The sequence below is a fragment of the Phocoena sinus genome, chromosome 4 (genome assembly GCF_008692025.1).
Source record: "Phocoena sinus isolate mPhoSin1 chromosome 4, mPhoSin1.pri, whole genome shotgun sequence".
In the NCBI taxonomy this organism is placed as follows: domain Eukaryota; kingdom Metazoa; phylum Chordata; class Mammalia; order Artiodactyla; family Phocoenidae; genus Phocoena; species Phocoena sinus.
Window position 1 is genome coordinate 103,159,489 of NC_045766.1, and position 22,060 is coordinate 103,181,548.

Genomic DNA, 22,060 nt, shown 5'->3' on the forward strand with positions numbered 1-22,060 from the left:
TTATGGCACATTTATCAGACATCTGTAGCAAAACAACTTGAAATAGATATGCTATATATTAGAATTGAATGAGGTATCCCAAATCAACCTTTATTGATTTAACATACATTTATGCATGAACAAACTACCTTAGAGCAGAATGTGAATTAAGTTAATATTTGTAAGGAACTTACACCACTCCTTGATACTCCTAAGTTCTTAAAGGTATTTTTTAATTAAATAAATTCAAAATAAAATTATACATCTAAAAAACCTCTCTTCACATACATTAATCAATCATCTTAATTAATTTACTCAGTGCCTCACTCCATCATTAACCACTGAAGTACCCTCCATGTACTAGGTAAGCACCATATGAGCTAGAAAGATATAATAATTACATTCTGAAAATGTATAGTCTAGAGGAGAATATTGCTTCTATGAGTTATGGGAGATATAAAGGTATAACTTCCATAGAATTTGTTCTCAGTTTAATAAATACATTTAATAAAGATGTGCTGAGTAGCAACCATATGGGAAGTATTATGCTAGTCACTTTGGGTGAGACAAATATAAATAACACACTGGTCCTTCTGTTTGAGAAATATCAAGCAAATAGGAATGATAATTAGTTGCTGGAAATAACTAAATGCAGAAGGAAATAAGTATTTAACACTTTGCTTCTCAAACTGTACAATGCATATGAATCACCTTGGGCTCACTCTGATTAAAATGGAAATTCTGATTCAGTAGTTCCAGAATGTAGGCAGGGTCTGCATTTCTAACAAGCTCCGGGTAATGCTGGGGCTTTTTAGAATTGCAGACCCTGCCTACATTGAGTAGGAAGATAGTAGTGGAGACTGCTGTGCCGCAGAGCATGGAGCCGAGATTCTCACTAGAGAAACTGAGGAGGTCACATATGAATTGAGCCTTATAAGGTACATCAATTTTTGATACAACAAAAAAAGGGAGGGATGTTCCAAAGAATTCACATCATCAAAATTTTATGCCATATTCATCAAAATGTGTTCTATTGACATTGTACCTCATAGCACTTCACTGGTCCTTAAGTAATGTTCAAGGGTGACAATATATTGCTTTAGAGAAATGGATTGGCAATTTGGGAGGTAAATTATTAAACCTTATCATGCCTGAATTTCCACATCTGTTATTTGGGAAAGTAACAGTGCTGGTTCATAGCACTGTTGTGAGGCTAAATGACAAATTTCAGTAAAATCTCTAGCGTAGTTCCTGGCACACAGTAAAGCCTCAAGAAACATCAGCTTAATACTCCCATACTCTGAGGGAAATAGCATAAATCAAAGCACAGAGGAGGAAAATATATGTTCTGGAAAAACGGTTTCCAGTGTGATGATACTACAGAGAGTGTGGAGGCATGCAGTAGGAGAGGATGGGAAAAGGTCGAATTGGGATTTAATCACGGGTACATTGAGCAAGTGTTATCCCATAGAGGAGAGTGGTATATGTGATTGGAACTATCTCAGTAAACTTGACACTTTTCTTCGATGTTTTCACACAAGTGAGCTCTTCAGAAAGAGTACTGCCAGGAGATCTTTAAAGGGCTTACACTGGGTTTTGAAGGATGCACGAAACTGTAGAGAAGTGGGCACAAAAAGGAGGACTGAGCACAGCCTTCTTGAGAAGATAGCAACCTAAGGGTCATCCATGATTTATACCAGTGCAGTAAAATCAGGTTGGAGAGATGGGAGCTAGACCAATAGGGTTTTGGGAGTTGGTGGGAAACACTACAGAGCTCAACGTGCACTGGAGTAAAGATTGTCCAGAACCAGAAAAACGGAATAGAAAACTCTATGGAGATGAGAGGGCATATGGTCTTAGAAGTTGCCCCTTTCTTTTCTCTCTCACTTACACTCACTCATTCATTCTCTTCTTTATAGTTTGTATATTTTTTCAACAAAAATTTAAAAGATACTTTTTCATATTTAAATTTGGAGAGTCTTTTTCCTAGCCTAATATTGCCCTTTCTCTACCAACACATTCAATGTTAATAATAATAATAATATTAAAAAAAAATTAACTTAATTGTACCTGCAGAGTCCAGATTTGGGTTTTAAGGAATCAGTATTTCAAATACTACCCCATAATTGTGATAAAAACAGAACTACACATGTGACATTTAACTATTATAAATCTATTCAGGATGCCAAATGGAATCATTGCGTACACATTCTTTCCCTTTTAAAGAACTCTGAGAATTAACAGAAGTCAAACAAATTGTACTCATGGGGCAAAGAAAAGATGATACTGTAAAATCTCAGCTGAATGTCTTATCTCTGCTACAGACACTTTGCCATTTCCTTTCCTTTGCCCAGAAACAAATTACTAAAAGCATAAAAATGGCACTGAAAGAAAGAAAGAAAGAGAGAGAGAGAGAGAGAGAGAGATAAAGGAAGAAAGTCCTTTCCATGTTGAAAATTTTGCATCTATTTAGTAAATATAAGGCACAGATACGTGTCACCTTATCAAGATTCCTTGAAATTAAAATACAGATATTAGGAAAAAAAACAAAACCAATAGATTGATGACAACCATGAACAATAAGCCCATTTTCTGTGTTTTACTTCAACCAGGATTACAATGGTACATGCTAAAGTTGTTTCATCTTCAGTGCTTTACCCCTGTTTTCCAGAGAGGACAGCCTTGACACTGAACATATTTTTTTTTTTTTTTTTTTTTTTTTTTGTGGTACGCGGGCCTCTCACTGCTGTGGCCCCTCCCGTTGCGGAGCACAGGCTCCGGACGCGCAGGCTCTCAGCGGCCATGGCCCACGGGCCCGGCCGCTCCGCGGCATGTGGGATCTTCCCAGGCCGGGCCACGAACCCATGTCCCCTGCATCGGCAGGCGGACTCTCAACCACTGCGCTACCAGGGAAGCCCTGAGCATATTTTAATAAAATGTCTAAAAATAGTGAAATACTGAAAAGGGTTTTTTTTTTAATTTGTTTTTAGGAAGAACATAGCTACACCTATGTCGAAGGAGCTTGGAAAGAATCTCTTCACTGGTGGTTCTGCATACAGACATAAATGCCATTGGAGGGACCTCTGATGCCGTAGCCACACCCATCTCTTTAGCGGGAGCTTCACTCTTTCAATTCTTGACTAAGACCCGTGCAGTGTGTTTTCTAATGAAGCACATGGTTACAGATTCAAGCAAATTATTTCCAGAACCATTTTCCCATCAAATGCTGTCTATTTGCTGTGTAAATCTTGTTAAAACATTGTTTCAAACGCACACAGTGGCAGAGTCCATGCCACTCTCTCGCTTTGTCACAGCTTACCCTTCTCCCTCCCCATATCTTCAAGTCCATTCTCTAGTAGGTCTGTGTCTTTATTCCTGTCTTGCCCCTAGGTTCTTCATGATCTTTTTTTTTTTCTTAGATTCCATATATATGTGTTAGCATACAGTATTTGTTTTTCTCTTTCTGACTTACTTCACTCTGTATGACAGACTCTAGGCCCATCCACCTCACTACAAATAACTCAATTTCGTTCCTTTTTATGGCTAATACTCCATTGTATATATGTGCCACACCTACCTTCATCCATTCATCTCATTCAGGTTTTTAATCTAAGCTTCCCTCTGGCTCCTCAATGCATCAAAGCTTGAGTTGCTGCCCTTATAGGAAAGCATAAGGAAGGGGGAGATTTTGATTTTTTTCCCCATTTTATTCCAAACATGTTATTCTGAACACATAATGAATGAATAAGTGGCATTCAACCAGCTCAACAACTAAGCCAGTTTGCAAAATTAAATGTTTCCTTACCTAGAAATTTCCATTGATCAACTTTCTAGTGTTTTAGTCTTTTTCTTAGTGGCTGGGCTCTGTTCCAGGTCACTGTTTAGTGAGTTCATATACTTAAAAGTAAATATATTTATTTTAATTACAAGAAGAAAGCTTTTAATTTATATTTCCCCATATGATATCCATACAACGCATTCTAAATGAACAACTGGGGTTAATTTGAACTCATTATTTAGAAGAAAGTGTAAATGAACAAGTATTGTTTGCCTTTACTCAATACTGTTATTGGAATCCCTAGGTAATTAGCTTTTAACCCTAGAATTTTAACCCTGGAACATTTAGCTTTCTCATTAGATGACTTTCATTATCTGCTTCCGGGTGTTTTAGACTGATTGGTTTTGCTCTGGGAATGAAGTGACAATCATATTCAAGACCCTCCTACTGCCCCTAGCCAGCCATCTTGTAAATGGCACCATCCATCACTGGATGAGGAAGAGAATAAAGATGACTAAGGATTATTCATTATTATTTAGGAATTTTTTTTTGTCATCGGCAATAGATTTATAATATACATAAAGCAACAAATAAAGTGTCTAATCTTTAATAGAGTACTCAATAAACCTTTTGCCCTTTCTTCCATTCCAATTCCCTTCAAATAGCACACTGTTACTATTCATGTAAAGAATTTATTAAATGAAGATATAAGGGAAAGCTCATTGCCAACTACAAAGTATTATTCAAATTTATCATTCATTGCTAAAAATACATCAGAGTAAGAAGAGTTTTATAATTTATTTTACTTTTTCCATGATCAGTAAACAACCAGTCACTCTGGTTCAAATGAGAGAAAAATAAACCAACATATTCGTAGTACACGCTTAATTCGAAATCAAACTACAGGAGAGATTCCAAGCTCATAATATTATTATAGAGTTTGAGGCAGGGTGAGTGCACCTATTATCACAGACTCTTTAAATTCAACATTGTAGTTTCAAATTCTTTATATTCAAAACTAGTAAAATAAATTCGAGTAGTAGCTTTTGTCCTATACATTGCCATAAATAAAATAAGTGTGCCCAAACTATCATTTGAAATCATAAGGCTATGAGAGGTTGAATACCACCAAAAATTTAATAAATATTTTTAAGCTATGCACATGAATATTACTCCATTCCTTTGTAGGATGAAGCTAAGTAAAATGTTAAAACATAAAAATAATTATGCATAAGTAATACTCACATGCTGGCTGAAAATATGTGACATATTTATCTGCGAGGTGAATGCCTATTCATGAGTTTACACCCATGACATTTTAATAAACGCAATCAAAATATCAAAAGTAAAGTGATCACGTTTAATATTTAAATCTTTGAGTGGAAACGAACGGTAACTTTCAAGTATTATATCAAAAGCAAATGAGAATAAACTTTAACAAGAATAAAAAGGTGTACTGTTTGTTACATTATGTTTGCTAGCCTGAAGTTCAACATTCTAGGAGACTTGTTGGCAGATGGCTAGTCTGTTGCATAATTTTTCACAAATGGCAATGTATTCCACATTATCCCCTGCAACTTGCAGTCCAGTGTGGACAGGAGAAATTATAAGTACCTGAGAGAGATATTTGATCCCCACTCTCTCATTCTTTCCACATTCTTTATACATGTTGGGTAACTTTAGAACAAGGTCTCTATATAGTAGCTCTATTGACATTTTACACCAGATTAATTCTTTGCTGTAGGGGCTGTCCTGTGTATTGCAGTATGTTTACTAGCATCACTGGCCTCTACCCACTAGATTACATCAGCATCCTTCCAATTGTGACAGCCAAAATATCTCCAGACAATATCAAATATCCCCTAGGGAGCAAAGTCATCCCTGTTCGAGAACTACTGCTTTAGATTGTTTGTGACAAATCCTGATCAGCAAGGGAAAATGATTCAAAGAGGTCCAAGATTTAACTGGATTTTATGTAGACTAAGTGGAATTCTTTCTTTCTTTCTTTCTTTTAACCATTAGCACACTTTCCATGGATATTTTCATTCCTGTTCTAGTCTAAAAAAGGGCCAAGTTCATTAGAGCTCATCTTCTGATATGTGGATTTTGGTAAATATAATAGCACCTCTTTGAGATTTTTCCCTCTATTTTTTGTTTTCTTTTCTTTTCTTCTTTTTCTCTTGCTTTCTCCCTTTAATTTTTTTGAAACAGGGATCATTTTCTATTGCTAGGAAAACTTAAATTAAGCATCAATTTCTTTGTTAGATGGAAGCATCAATAACCAAAATTTTTGGTAAGAAATAGGCTTTTCCTACAAGAGAAAATGCTATCTAAGGCTACAAAACATAAATATCATTGACATAGTGAGACATTGGATAAGAGACCTAGAGGGCTCAATTTGGCTCTGAAATAAGGGTGAAAGAAGAAGCTGGGGCCCATAAATTTTAATTTAGTCACACTTCACAATAACTCTCTCTGCCTTCAAGCTGAGCATCTGTAGATCTGAGACTATCAAAATAAAATAAATTGAATATACAAGAGTCTGACTCATTAAATTTCCTACAAGTAATGTATTGCAGAATTTATTTATACTTTTACTTCTGATTGGACCACAAAAATTCCTCTTCCTTCCCCACCTCCCACCCCAACAAATTTAAGCCAACATTGCTTGACTTATATTTTCTTCTTCTTTTTCACATTCAGAAATTGCTTTTTCAGTTTATATGTGTAGAGGGCATTTAAAAAATTTAGATGCTTTCCAAAAAACTGCCAAACATATCCTTCAATGAGCTATCCAAAAATTTGGATTTGATGACACAAGTGGTGTCATTTGGTATACTGCCTTCTTGCCATAGTAAAACTATTCTAGTACAACTGTTATTAATGAGCTAAACCTTTGAAATCAGTTGGCAATTGAAGTTTTGGTTGGTAAAATGCTCCTAGGTGTTCAGAAAAGTAAAGCACCAGATACTTACTCTAAAAATAATTTATGAAGATGTGTTTTTTACAATATTTTAACAGATCATTAAATGAAGCATTTACTTAAGGTGGTCTCTATGTCTGTATGTAAGCTCCCCAGATATTTACATATTTGAGAAACGTCTCCAGTTGCCTGGAGCAAGCCCAGATTCACAGCATATGGAGTGTTTCTAAAACTTCAATTGCAGAGGGACCTCCAGTTCACACTCAACAGAATCAGAAGCTAATGCTTGTTCCCCATATTTGCAATGCCAAACCCAGAGCCAGTTCCTCCCAGTGCTGATGTCACATCTATGACAGTCAGTATTGGGGGTGCAGGGGGATTTACGGTCACACGTTCCATTTGGATTCTTAAGTTTAGTAGGAATTAGGAGTTGTCATTTCTAGGCTTAGCTTTGACTGTATTATCTATTTTTTGCCAAGTTTCTTAGCCTCTCTGTGCAGATATCTTATCATTCATAAACTGAGGGTCATGGGAAACATAAAACTTGATTTTATGTTCAGTTTCATCTATCTCTAACAGCTGTGCTAACGTATAAACCTTTGCTCTTTCAACTTTCAACTTTCTATCTTAAACCTACAGAAATATCAAGGATGCTGACATTTTTAATGTTAATTATTTTGGCTCTTGTTTAGTCCAAAGATGATCCTGACTTTGGACTAAACTGCATATCTATTGGCTGTAATATCTGGATTTACTTCCATAGAATTCTTACAGAAAAGTTAAAGGAGAATAAAAGGGCACAAGTAATGATACTAGGGATTCTCTGGGCAGAGGCATTATGTAATTGCTAAACTCTAATCCAGGAGTAAAGTAGTACAAAACCTTGTTCACTTTGTCCAGAAACAGCAGTTAGAATAGGAATCACAAAGTAAACATGTTCTTGGAAGATCCTGCAATTCAGTTCTCTAAACTTAATGAATTTAGACAGTTTAAATGAGACATTTGGCTAAAAGCCCTGAATTTTTCAGGTGCTTAACTGAAGTCAGCTCATTCACTGTGGGTTAGGGGGCTTCAAGTCTTGAGTTCTAAAGAAAAGGAGTGTAATTGCTGAAATCTCTGGACATTGAGCCCTAGTATCTTATGTCTGCCCCAATTTTTCTCTGATTATATACACAAATCTCTCCTTACTGATTTAAGAAATGCTTTGCTGATCCATATTTCACATTGCCTGCCTGTGAGCTCTGCCAGGTCATAGTTAGAGTGACAAAGGACTTCGGAGAGTTTATCTTAGTAAACCCAGAGTAATTGAGTGTTTAACCTGGAGGCAAATATTGGCTTCTCAGGTTAGAAGTGGAACTATAGAGATAAATCATTTGACTAAAGGATTTAGGATCTATCGTCAGGAAGTAAACTTCATTCACTGCAGACAACAGTAGACAACAAGGTGAAGGGCAATCCAAGAAGACTCCCAGGGGAAGCATCTGTTCTAATTCCCAGTAGTTCAAATCTAAAAGTCATTGAGAGAATTGTTCCAGCAGATGTTGACTGCCACAAGAGATCAGAGACAGATGATCTCTCAGGTAGCAAAAGTCAATATTTTGAACTTTTGAAATTTTTCAACATTCCGTGAGACACTTAAGAATTTCTTAAGTCTTCACCTTGTATTCTAAGTAACTCTATGGCTATCCAGGAAATAAAATACAAATAACTTTTCTGTTACTTTCAGAGTCAAATAATACAATATAAAATTAGGTCATCTGATGTATAATGTATATCTTCAACAAAAACAAAAACAATGAAAAAATTTAGGGATAAGACTAAACATACAGCCTAATGTGGGTACAGCTCTTTTCAAAGTTCAAAGAGGTTTTAAGTGTTAAACCTTGTGTTTTATATATACTGAATTCCTACTTTATTTTTTAAAGGTTACAGAAATTCATTTGAAAGTGAATTTTTAGCACTCTGAACACAAGTTTCCAAAAAAGCCATATTGATAAGTAAATAAGTCAGAAAGACCTATCCAATATAGCAGGAAAATGATATATTTACAATAAAAATAATGAAACAGAAGTATTAGATTCATTCTAGTAATTAAGCAAAAAAGTACATAACTTGGGTAGGCTTGGTTTTATTAATATTGATAACTGAAAAATTAGGAAAGATAACATGATAGTTTGAGGATCTCATAAATATCTGCTGAGACAATCCTGACTAGACATCATGGCAATGGTTTCCTTGTATGTCTATGTTAGGTAAAAATTGCTTGAAATACGGGGGCAGTTCCAGAGCAATGGCTAGCAAATGAAAGGGAAAAAATCATGGGAGTGGGCCTGAACCATGACATGTAAAACTGTAGTTGAAAAAGGGTCATAGGACAGGAATGAATCAAATTATTAGCCATTCCAGGCATCAAGTAGTAAGACTGGCTTGGGAAATAATGACTGCTGTCTCTCCCAGTGCCAGAGCAGCTGGGGCTGGTCAGTGGCTTCAGGGTACATGGGAAAAGCTTCAGGCAATGTGTCATCACAAATTTGAAATGTGGGATATTCACAAGTCAACTGGAAATAATTTTAGTAAGTGATTTTTACTAAGCTTCCAGGGCTCAACACTACAGACTGGACCAGTCACTATTTGCTTGTTTTTAAGTCTGAGTTATATCATTAATCTGACTACTTAACTTGTCTTCTTGCAAAGTGAGCCTGTTGGAATAAGAGAAATTATTAAAATTATTCCATTGAATTGAAAAATAGTTAAAGCAAATGAATTTGGCCTATTAACCTCAATATTTACATTATTTTCTCCTTCACTCTCACTAATTCTCTGTTCTAATGTCATTTTATTAGAGAAACTCTCTCTGATCGTCCTATCTACAGTAGCATCTCCCGCATACTGTCCACATTCAGCATCTTATTTCTCTGCCTTGCTATATCTTCACCTGTTTGTTTATTATGTGGAATACCACACTAGAACGTAAGCTCACAGAGCCAGGGCTTTGTTTTTACCTCTGGGTTCTCAGGTCTTAGAACAGTGCCTAGTATATTGTAGGCACTCAAATATTTGTTGAATGAATGAATGAATGAATGATGCACTGCAGAGAAAACTGTTCCTGCTAGAGACTGTGTGTAATATATTTACATAGAACCTCCTCACTCGTGTGTATCATTCCAAAATTATAGTTGTGATTTTTCTCCACATAAATCTGGATGGATTATTTTCACATGTTGAAATGTTCGTGCTATCCATCTCTCTGAAATGGGTGGCTAGAAAGTATTTGATCCCTCATTAAACTTTGAGGCACCATTAACTGAGATTATAAAATCTTCTAGAGTTTTCTGATTTGGGGATATATAAGTTTACTTTGTGAAGCTACATAAGACAGAAGCTATGTACTGATCCTAAGAGACTAGAAAATGTTGACATTATTTATTTTGTGTCCAAGCTTAAAATACATTATTATATGAAGGCCACTGATTAGATATTTACTTATTGCTTTTTTTCATTCATGTGTAAATTACATATGACATATACTACTTATCAAAATACTATTATTCTCTTTTTATATCACACAAGTTTTTGGTATACATAGTTTTTAGTCCTTGAGAATTCTACAGAACTAAGGCTCATGTTTTCTAATATTCATATTCTTCAAGTGGAGTTATCCTGAAACAGAGTATTCAGCCACTTAGCTTTTAATCACTTGCTTTAGCCCCTTTTTTTTTTCTTGTCTTGCAAATGAAATTAGATAAGACAAAGCAGTAGTATTTCTGGCATCAACTTGGCAGACTCACAGAGAAAAAAAATAGAATAAGTTATTATGTAAAATAAGATTTCTTTTTCCTATTACTTAACACATAATGCCTGTAATAACTTTTCATTTGGTTTTATCTTCTAAAAATTAAATAGATGTTAATTGGCCATAGGGCAATGTGACACAAGACAGAACTTTTTTCATTCAATATAAAAATCCACTTGGCAATTACTCAGTATGCATCTCCATAACAGAAATAAAAAGAAAAATACTAATAATGAAGAATGTAACCAAGAACACATCATTTGGTTTTCTTAAATTTCCCAGATCAGTTTATGTGGTAATTATACCCCTAAAATGAATTTGGGGACTTGAGAACAGGATTGACTTTATATGACACAGCATATAAATTAGGTAAAAGTCTATATTTTCTTTAACTTGATCCTGTTTAAAACAGCAAATTGACCACTATCATCTTGGAATTTTGGATTCCATCTATTTTAACATACAAACATAATATATGTATTCATACACACATAAAAATGTTAACTTATTAAAAGTGAAATTTCATAAGAAAAAGATTGAAAAATTATTCAGTAGAAAACAGTTCTCACCAATAATACCATGCTTCTGATAGTATAAAATAGAGCAAATCAGTAGTTCAGTCCAAAGAAATGGGAAACATGCCATAATTATACTCTGAAATTCACATGATGTATAACTAAAGAGAGGTAATCCATTTTTTTGTTTGTTTTTCTCAACAACAAAAATTCTCTGATGTTTTAAATTTGCAGAGCTAAATGCTCCAATCATATCCATCCCAAGTAAAATCCAGGGCCTTTTATGATGGTTTGCAACCTTAGGTATGCAGCCGCAGGTATGCTTTCAAGACCTTTCTTCAAAACATGTTATATCACGTAATACTATAGCATAAGTCAGATTTTATATCATTCAATAACTACTCAAATATTTAGTTTTTAAGGTGTTATTTTCCTCATAAAGTATCTATAACAGTGGTTCTCAAAGTGTTATCCAAGCATTTCTTGGTGTCCTCAAGAGCATTTCAGGGGGTCTGCAAGATTGAGCTATTTTCATAGTAATACCAAAACTTTACACCTTTCTCATTCTCATCATGTCATGAATGTACAGTCGAATTTTCTAAAGGTTACAGGAGGCATAATAATATTGTATAATAAAAAGTGTCAGTGTGTGGAATTTCCGTATAACTCAGTAGTGAGAAATCAAGAGAAATAACTATAAGTGTGTATTGAAAAAAAATTCCAATTTCCTATCCAATATTCTTATGGAAATCACATAAAAGTGTATATTATTATCTCAGCTGACTCCTTCCTTTCAGGCATACTATTGAGGATATAAGGAAGGAAAACTCAGAGTACACTTAAGACAGTATCAAAAGCAGCAGGAGAAAATGTCTGATACATTGTTTTAAGTTGTAAGGCTAAGGGTTTTCTCAACTCCTCAGATGTCCCCTCCAGTTTAAGAATCTTTAATTACAGAATTAGTGGATATAATTTCTATTTCACTCTTCTACCCTGCCTGTCAACCACAGAGGTGTTTTAAAAATGAGAACAGCAGGGCTTCCCTGGTGGCGCAGTGGTTGAGAGTCCGCCTGCCGATGCAGGGGACACGGGTTCGTGCCCCGGTCCGGGAAGATCCCACATGCCGCGGAGAGGCTGGGCCCGTGAGCCATGGCCGCTGAGTTTACGCGTCCGGAGCCTGTGCTCCGCAACGGGAGAGGCCACAACAGTGAGAGGCCCGCGTACCGCAAAAAAAAAAAAAAAAAAAAATGAGAACAGCAGACACCCTACATTCATTCAGTGGCATTGAATCAAATGTCTCTCATGATTTCTTAGTGCAATTACCCTCTATCTAAAGGCAATAACTTTCAGAGGAGCAATCGGAAAAGTATAATGAATTGAGGCACTGAATGCTGATTTCTGAAATGTGTTAAGTGTGATTAAAGTAACGTGACTGGTAAAGCAGATTAACAAGAATGTGTCCATCCAAAAAAAATGCCTTGGCACACTATTTTAAATGGTGAACTTGTTTTTCTGAAATAACCATAATCATAGCATGCTAATTCGAATAAATAAGGCGGATGTCTAAGCTGAATAATCTGTTTTTGGTTAGAAAACAACCCAGACTTTACAACAATGTGCTACTTTCCTTATTTATTAACTATAAGCTTATTGAAACCACAGATTTTATCTTAGTCAAGTCTGCTTCCCAAAATACTATATGCCTAAACAATTTTGAGTGATAGTATCATTTACAATCTAGTTTTAAAGATAATTTCGAAAGAGGAATTCCCCAAACATTTTGGACAATAGCAGTGTTCCTGTAGTAAGTACACATTCCCAAAATGACAGCTTAGTATGACAACACTCATTTCATTGTTTCAGTGTCTTTGTTTAAAAAACAAAATAGAAGTCCTATTACTGTATGACCATGCCTCATATTTCAGGGTAAATTATAAAATTATTGTACCAAACAAGGCTTATTATGGGAAATTAAATCAAAAATGTCTAAATTATTCTAGAAATGCAGATGCAAATTACAGCTTCTCAGAGGGAAGTCAGGACTCCCACAGATATTTTGAGGAGTTCCAAGGAAATACAAGGATGAACACTGAAGAACTCTAATCAGCTATTTATTGGTAGTGAATGAGCCTGTTTGGTTAGTGTGGCTTTTAAGAATCTTCTGGGAATGAAGCATAAATGCAAAGATCCTATTGCACTTTTACTTCACAAAGGCTAAAGAGGAATTTTGACACATCAACATCATTCTACTAAGGTTGAAATAATCTTGTGGACCCCTTGGTCCTGACAAAGTAAAAATCAGTATAAATGAAGCTCCGAAAGTTAACAGTATACAGTCTCCAGAGAGCAGATGATGTAGATTCGAATGAATCTTTCAACTTTCTCCAAGAGAAATTGTTTCTTGGAGTATCCTAGTGCAAGAGTTCAGAAGTAACCTCCCCAAAACGTGCCACTTTGGCATATGAATTTTTTTGAGCCAAAGGCAATCAGGACCCTGCTCCTTCAAGAGAAGCTTCTGCCTCTCCCTTACCTACCTAGAAGAATTTAAATCGTCGAGGGAGGGTCCTTTCCCAGAATGAGATTACCAGAGATGAATTTCATCTGAGTGGCCCATCTGTATGTCAGGGCAAACATCTAATTACCCAACATCTACTCTTCTTATCAACTTGTGAATTACTTTCCTCCTCTTTGAAACCTCAGGCCTTCTTTGCCACTCCTTAGCTCAAGATGGCATATATACCTCATTTTACCTTTCTGTCTTTGACCCTCTCATATATGTGAGATTCCATGCATATGAAATTAAATTTGCTTTTCTCCTGTTAATGTCTCATGTTGATTTGATTATTAGACCAGTTAAAAGAAGCTCTGAAGGGTAGAGGAAAATTCTTTCTCCCCAACACTAGAAATTAAGACTAGTATTGAGAACAAGGATGTGCTCATTTAAAGAACAGAGAGATTAGAACCTGAATGAATTACCAAAAAATAGAATATCTCAGATAAAGGCCTTTTCCCCCAAATACTTTCTATTAGAACTGGAAATATTTCTTGAATAAGGTGATTTTTGTAACAGGGATAATGCTAGCAAGAATACTTTTCATGGAGTGTGTTAATAGCTCAAATAGTAGCAGAGGGTTATGAAGAATATCTTTAGAATGCAGAGTAGCAGTGAGTAGAATAAAAAACATTCTCTTCCAGACAACAAATATTATATATTATCATCTGTTGTGTATGTTGTCCCCTGGAGTAATAATTTAGTCATAAAAATGCTTTGCTGAAGAATGGTGGCTGACTAATTTTTCTGGTGATCAGAGAAGGAGCACAAAAAGCACTATCAAGATACCCATGTTTTGTAATTTTATCAAGTTTTCAGAGCTGTGTAGCAATAGCCACTGTTCTAAACGTAATTCAACTAGCTACAAGGCATACAATTTTCTTAAATTTCTCTTGCTCTTAATCTAATGAACTGTGTTCCTAAGAACAGCAACATTTTTTGCTGTTTTTTTGTTTTTTTGGGTTTTTTTGCGGTACGTGGGCCTCTCACTGTTGTGGCCTCTCCAGTTGCGGAGGAACACCGGACCAGGGCACGAACCTGTGTCCCCTGCATCGGCAGCCGGACTCTCAACCACTGCGCCACCAGGGAAGCCCAGGACAGCAACATTTTTATGCAGAACACAGTTTCTAAAAATACTTAGATTCATGAACAAAGGTAATCTGCTAGAGAGTACACCTGAAAACGGGAAATGCAAACAAGGGTAAAAGCCATTACGAGAGTTCCAACTTCTAAATCAACACGGCTAGGGATATATCTGAGGCACAGAGCTTCTTTCTGTGTTTCTATCACTGTGGCTTTACTTGTACATGAAACTCAGTCTTGCATATTGAGCTCTTTCTCAAAGTGAGATATAGTTGCCATGTGACAACCCTAGTGGCTATTAATAGAGTTACTGAGGTTGATGACTTCTGAAAAGAATGAGAATTTTTGTTTGCTTCTTTGTTTGTTTGTTTAATCAGGAATAAACTCTTAGAATTAAACAAGAAGAAAGCAGCAGAAGCTGACTGTCTTTTTTAAAAACTGCTCATTCTCTTGGCTAGTGAGAGTATAATGAAATGGCCTCATTTATATATTGCCACTAAAAATGAAAAGTGATAACAAACTATATGTAAAACAATTAAGCAATTCATGTACCAAAATCTTCACATATTTGTCCATATTTTGAGTCACCAATTTTCTAGAAATTTAGCCTGAAGAGGTAATGATAGAAAGGCATGAATTATATATATCAAGATGTACATCAAAGTATTGCTAATAATAGCAAAACATTAGAATTCTACCCAATTAATAGTACATTGGCTAAATAATGTACATGAGTAAAATGGAGTACTATACATTATTTAATAATACTGTAAAAAAAATTTCATCATCCAGAAAATTCTATATTTTATATTTCATGTTAAAAAGGGCAGATTACAAAATGATACTGAATTTGTATATAAAGAAAATACTGGATTTCTTAAGTGGAAATCATTTTTTATATCAGTATACATATTATGATCTTTTTTTGTCACTATATGCAGAACTGAAAATATTTTTTATATGAAAATGCATAGAAAAATATTATGAAAAGATAAAATTAAAATGTTAAAACTGATTATTTTTGAGTAGTGTCATTAGCCATGATTATCATATTTTTATTTTTAATAATTTCTTCCATAAAAAAATTTCCCTAAAATAATAATATGTCAAAGAAATTTGCCAAAAACATAAGAAGAAATAATCAAATGCATTTTGAATCAAAGGAATGCAAATTAACAGATAAAATTCCTCACAGTTAGTAAGTAAATATTAAAAATAATGATAATATCTAATTTTATTAGGAGTGTATTGAAATGTGCTTTTAAAGTAGGCACAGACTCTTTAACACAGAAAATCTACTTTTAGGAATATATTATAGGGAAATCATCAAACAACTATGAATGCAGATGTATCATATACACATTTGTAAAATATCTTGAAAAAATAGATATAATAATAATTTGCCCACTAATTAGGACTGTTTAAAAAATGATACAACTAGAAAATAGAATATATTAAACAGCTAAAAGTATAAACAAATATTATTTATTGACAGTGAAATATATTCAAGAGGTATACTGCTAAGAAGAGAAATGAAGTATACAATTTGCATTCAGGATAATCTAATTTTAATCATTTATTCATGCATATGTCTGTATATAGAGGCATGCACAAAAAAATCTGGAAGAACTGACTCACAAAGTTACAAATGTTCTGTGGGTGGCATAATTACGGATGACTTTTCTCCTTTTTATTGCTTTGTTTTAAAATTTTTATAATGTAAACGTGTTACTCATGTAAGCATTAATTTTAAAATGGTTTAAGATTATACCTAGTTGGATGGGGGTACTAAGAATTTATCCAATCTTTTCTTAACAGTGGTTCAACCATGACAAAAAGATAGGTCAATAAGACTTTAGACATGTTAGAACCTTGCTGCCTTTTTTGGGAGAATCATTGAACCAACATATGGAATTTCAGAATTAATATCATTACTCACCTTATGGACAGTGACCATCTATTTTTCCAGAATAAGTAACAATATTTTACTTTTAAAGGATAAGTTTCATACGGGGGAAGATATAATTGACAAAGCATTTTGGGATGTGATTTCTATTTATTTGTCAGTCAACATAATACAAGTTGCTAAACAAAGATAAAAGAAAAAAAAATGAGTTACTCACTCTTGTTGTGTAAGCAGCTTCTGGGTCATCTTCTAGAACACGTGAAAGTCCAAAATCAGAAACCTTACACACCAAATTACTGTTGATCAAGATGTTCCGAGCAGCAAGGTCTCGGTGAACGTAGCCCATGTCTGAGAGATACTTCATGCCAGATGCTATCCCTCGAAGCATCCCTACCAGCTGGATAACCGTAAACTGGGCATCGTGTTTCTGAGAAGTATTTCAAATGTACAGTTAAGGTGTGTTTCTATTTCCTAAGATATATCTTGATTAAAATTTCACATACTGAATTGTAAAGTATATACATTCTAGTTTTAAGTACACCAGCCAGGACTAAATAGATGCAAGAGTAAAACAAAATAGCATAGTAGCTACATTACTTTGTAGCAAGAAGTAGCCTAATATTCTTTTTTTTTTTTTTTTGCGGTACGCGGGCCCCTCACTGCTGTGGCCTCTCCCGTCGCGGAGCACAGGCTCCGGACGCGCAGGGTCAGCGGCCATGGCTCACGGGCCCAGCCGCTCAGCGGCACGCGGGATCCTCCTAGACCGGGGCACGAACATCGGCAGGCGGACTCCCAACCACTGCGCCCCCAGGGAAGCCGGCCTAATATTCTTTAACTTCAGGTTCAAAACTAGAACTTTGCTGGTCGTTTGATGAGACAAACTCCTTCTCAGAAACTTTAAGGTCACGAACAAAAAAATAAAATGGATCCTGTGGCTATTTTAGGTTTGTATTTATTGGTTTGATTTGAATGCTTATTCTTTCTTCTTGTTTTCCTATATTTTATTAATTGCTTCAAATATGGTAGATTTTAAATCTTTAATTATCATAATAGATAATTAGTTCAAAATTAGTCAAAAATATTTACTGAATATTTGTTGTTCTACCCAACCCTGAGTTATAGGTCATAAAACTGAAAATAATAAGAGATAAATTCAAATGGTCCTGGATTTAGAAAAGTTTCCAATCTACTCAGATTAAAATAGAAATATACAGTTTATTTGATAGATAGATAGATGATAGATGCTTGCATACATATATAAATATATAAAAAAATAAAATTTAATGTCTAGCAATATCTAAACAATAATTTTAGAGGAAAATTTATTATAATTTTAAAAGAATATTTATTATAATATTTTGAATTACCTGACTTGCAAAATGTTTATTTTTGAAATATGTTTGTGAAAATAATTGTTACTGAAACCTTTATTCAGCTCATGAATATTAAAATAAAGAATATCATTTCTTATTCATAGAAAAATTAGTATTTTCCTCCATGATTATGAATTATACTATATATCTTATCTATCTATCCATCTATCTATCTATCTACCTATCTATCTATCCCTATCTATATAATGCTGAAAGCACCTTGAGGATAGGGTCTGTGTTTGTTTTTTTTATCCCTTGTTTATAGTGACTGGTGATTGACAGTGTCTTTTTTTTTGACAGTGTCTTGTACTCTGTAAATCTACTGAACTTCTTTGAATGTAACATTTGTTGATATTAGTAAAACATAAATTTTCTAAATGTAAACAACTGAAATTTATATGTAAATATATGTTATATATGTACATATGTATGTATATATTATGATATATAAGTAATGTTATCTCTGGATTGAGAATACTTAGGCATTATAACACATGCTTAGTTTGTGAGTGGACAGTACTATGTGAGAGATAGAAGGTCTTCTATCTTACAGTAGATGGAGGTTGCTTTAAATAAAGAAATGAATATTTCTGTCTTATATCAATGTTATTTATGTCTTACTTTAGAATCTTGAAATTTTTGTTTTAACCAATGTGAATCTTGTCTGAATAAAAAGGATGAAGAAAATTGCACAAATTTGTTTTAAAAACATAAACCATTGACATTTGGATGTTACAAGATAAAAATGTAGTTTTACAGTCTTCCTTTTGCTATTTAGTCCCAAAAAGTTCAGTTTTCTTAAAACTTTATCTAATTGTTTAGCATAATATTAGAGGTTGTCTCTATCATTTTCAACAATTTATTCCACATTTATATATGTGTGCAGATAGATAAAGATAAGGTGGAGATATGCGAATGTGTATACAATCTTCTACTTACACGTAAGAAACTGTCCAAGGAACCATTCTCCATGTATTCTGTGACAATCATAACTGGTTTACCTAGGTATAGGTAAATAATAAATGTATAATCATCAGTAGAGTTCAACAAATATCATGCAATGAACATATATAATACATTTTGATACACCTAATGCATTAAAAATATGAATTTTTCTCTGTCCTCCAAATTTTGCTAAATTACTATTAAAAAGAAAACTAGCTTTCAATAGAAAATTTAAAAAAAAATCGAGAAAGATTGGTTTTCAGAAAAAGGCCTATAACTTATATGATATCTAAACTGGCGTTTTGGTATGGTTTTCCTTAAACACAAAATATGCCCTTTTCTTCACTCTAAGTGCATTTTAGCTGAACTACAAAATCAGATATTTCTTTCTTCAAGCCCAAGATAGAGTCATGAATTCCACAATCATTTACACTCTCTACAGATATATGCAGAGCTATATGCTAGGTGTTTTCTCTTGTGCTGGTTAGTCAGAAGCAAGTAAATCAAAGTCCCTACCTTCATGGATCCTATATGTAAATTGAACAAAACAGTTAAGACTAATTATTATAATCTGTATTCAATTAACACATTAAAAATTATAAAATCCATGCTATGCTTAAAAGAAAAATAAAATTAAAATTGCTCTTGGTAGTAACTTGTAATAACCATTTTGGAAATATGGGCCTTAAACATCATTAAACATTTTAACAAGCATTTAAATGTATTTGTACAGTACTTAGTGTGTGCAAGGTGCTGGTTTAATTATTTTACATATACTAGCATTAATTATCATCATTTCCACTTTTTACATGAAAAAAACTGAAATATATAGAGGGTAATTAACATCACACAGCTAATAAGTATAAAGCCAGAAGTTGCAACCTGAATATATTATGCTGTTACTTTTGGAAATGTACACTGAGGGAAACATTTAAAATAGGAAAAAGCATTAGACACAAAGGTGCTAAGTATACTGATACATAGATCTACAAATAGAATAAATCTTCAACTATAGGTAATAACTGAGGCAATTGTTGGTTGTCAATTCTACACATCTTTCCAAATTGAAAGAATGACTCTGAAGACTGTAGCACTTTCAGAAATTATTACAGTAAAATGTAACTCCAATTTCAAAGCCTACACATGTTACCACAGCATAATTCACTTCCCTTATTGTTGCTATGATATTGTTTTAACTATAAATCTATCATTTTACAAAGAGAAAAAAAAAAAACCTCCCTTCTCTCCCGAGTCTAGAAGATCTGCATTAAGTCTTGACTAAGCATGAAAAACCTTGAGCACATAATAGATTTTAAACAAACATCCATGTACATCTAACTGTAGAGCAAGCATGATTTTTATCATGTGTTCCTTCTACATCATGGTTTGTGTGCCATTCTGATGCCAGAAAATAGCTTTTTTCCTTGTTTTTCCTTTCCTTTCCTTAATTAATACTGGTTGTGAATTATGGCTTAGTACCGTGAAGATTATATTGATGCTTACTACGCTTAATACGTGAATATATACTAAGCTGTATGTCTTATTTATTTAGAGGTGAGGAAATTATTTAAATTCTGTAAAATTTCTTAGATTTTCATATATGTAAAAATAAATTGACACAGCAATTTATTGTCAACTGAGACACTGATTTAGTTATATATTTTGGGTAATATATCAAACATCATACATGCCTTGGTGTAACACTGGTGTAAAGCTTTTTAAACTTAATGTTAATAAAATTTTCCACACGTTCAAAAAATAATCTGATAATGTCTGAAAGGTCATTTTAGTCAAAACCTTGAGCCTCCAGACTTGCTTTTTCAAAATTTTAATTAAGCTTTGATTTAACAATATTCAGGAGAAAAGAGAAGATTCAACATTTCCTTGGAAACTTCTATTTCTCCTGAACTGGTAAATCAAATACCTAAGAACTGATCCCAGAGAACTAATCTGAAATGAAATGAATGAACAATCAAATGAATGAAATCCTGCACATGCGTGTTTTCCATACATCACTATAAGTGTCTATATTTCTTCCTTAATATAATTCTTAGAAGAATAACATGCTCGCAAAACTCAATTCAGCCCTTGAATGTAGTTACAGATATATTGCTTCCCACAGTCAACTCTCAATTACAGTGGCCAGTTACCGTGTTTGTATACTACCCAGACCTTTGCTTATCACTCTTTTCCTTCTGGCTCTCAGCCTTATGACCATTTCATTTCTTGTTAGCATGTCTGGTAAAATGTTTGGCAAGGGAAATAAAAGTAGCTGAAAAATCAAACCAGTCAATTAAGCCAAAGCCCCATGACCATTCAGAAATCAGACCAGGCTGCATTTAGCTCTATAATTTAGGTATTTGTAAACACATCAGTTAAGATGGGCAAGTCTGAAAATGTGCTTTGCATTAAGATAAAAAATTCAGCAAACCCAAATGTACAGACAAAAAGTAAACAGAATCAAATATTCTACCTTGGAAAGCAGGATCTTCACTAACTTTTCCTTGTGATTTTGATTATGATAAACAGAGTTAAAGGAAAAGCACAATAGTGGTTAGAACTAGTTCTAATGTGTATTAAATGTAGTTGGAAATTATTTATACAATACCAGCTCATCTGCACATGATGCAATGTGTTTCTATCAAAGTTTGCACATTCTTTCATGTGTATTTTGATTTAGAAATGACATTATCAGCTTCTTCAAGAACCTATATCATTCACTGCCCTCAGAGATCCTTAAATACATCTGAGTATATCTATTAAAATCAATGAAATTATTGTTGTTTGGCTGAAATGAAACTCCACCAAAAATCAGCATAACAAAATGTGCAGTGGAATTTTGCTTTTGTTCGTAAATTGATTTATGAGTATAGATAAAATCATGATCTTTCATAATTAAAGGGTTAAAGGAAGCACATCAGTCTCTTACAATCGGTTCATTTCCCCAATGGCTCAGAGATATTTACGAATCATTTTGTTTGCTGACAGAACAAATGTGATTCAAAATGTCTAAGAATTCCAAGTTCAGCACTATCTATTTCACCACCTTCTTAATCACATAGTCTATTAAAAAAAAACAGCAGGATAATGTGATAAATATATAGCTATATATAGAAATTTTATTGCAATTATCAAATAAATGTTGGTCTTAGATTAAAATAGTTTCATTCAAACATAAAATGTATGTATCAATGATTTAAATGTTATAAACTAT

At 33.9% G+C, this 22,060-nt stretch overlaps 1 protein-coding gene across 2 annotated transcripts in view; it reads right to left on the bottom strand.

Moving 5' to 3' along the window:
- The window catches only part of EPHA3 (EPH receptor A3), a 364,896-nt gene that overhangs the window by 25,587 nt on the left and 317,249 nt on the right, over nt 1–22,060 (bottom strand). For both annotated transcript variants that reach the window (XM_032630294.1, XM_032630295.1), the window contains exons 12-13: nt 18,841–18,902; nt 16,746–16,955 (exon numbers count right to left, since the gene is read on the bottom strand). In XM_032630294.1, the coding sequence (XP_032486185.1) occupies nt 16,746–16,955; nt 18,841–18,902 (272 nt within the window). The remainder of the gene's footprint in view (nt 1–16,745; nt 16,956–18,840; nt 18,903–22,060) is intronic.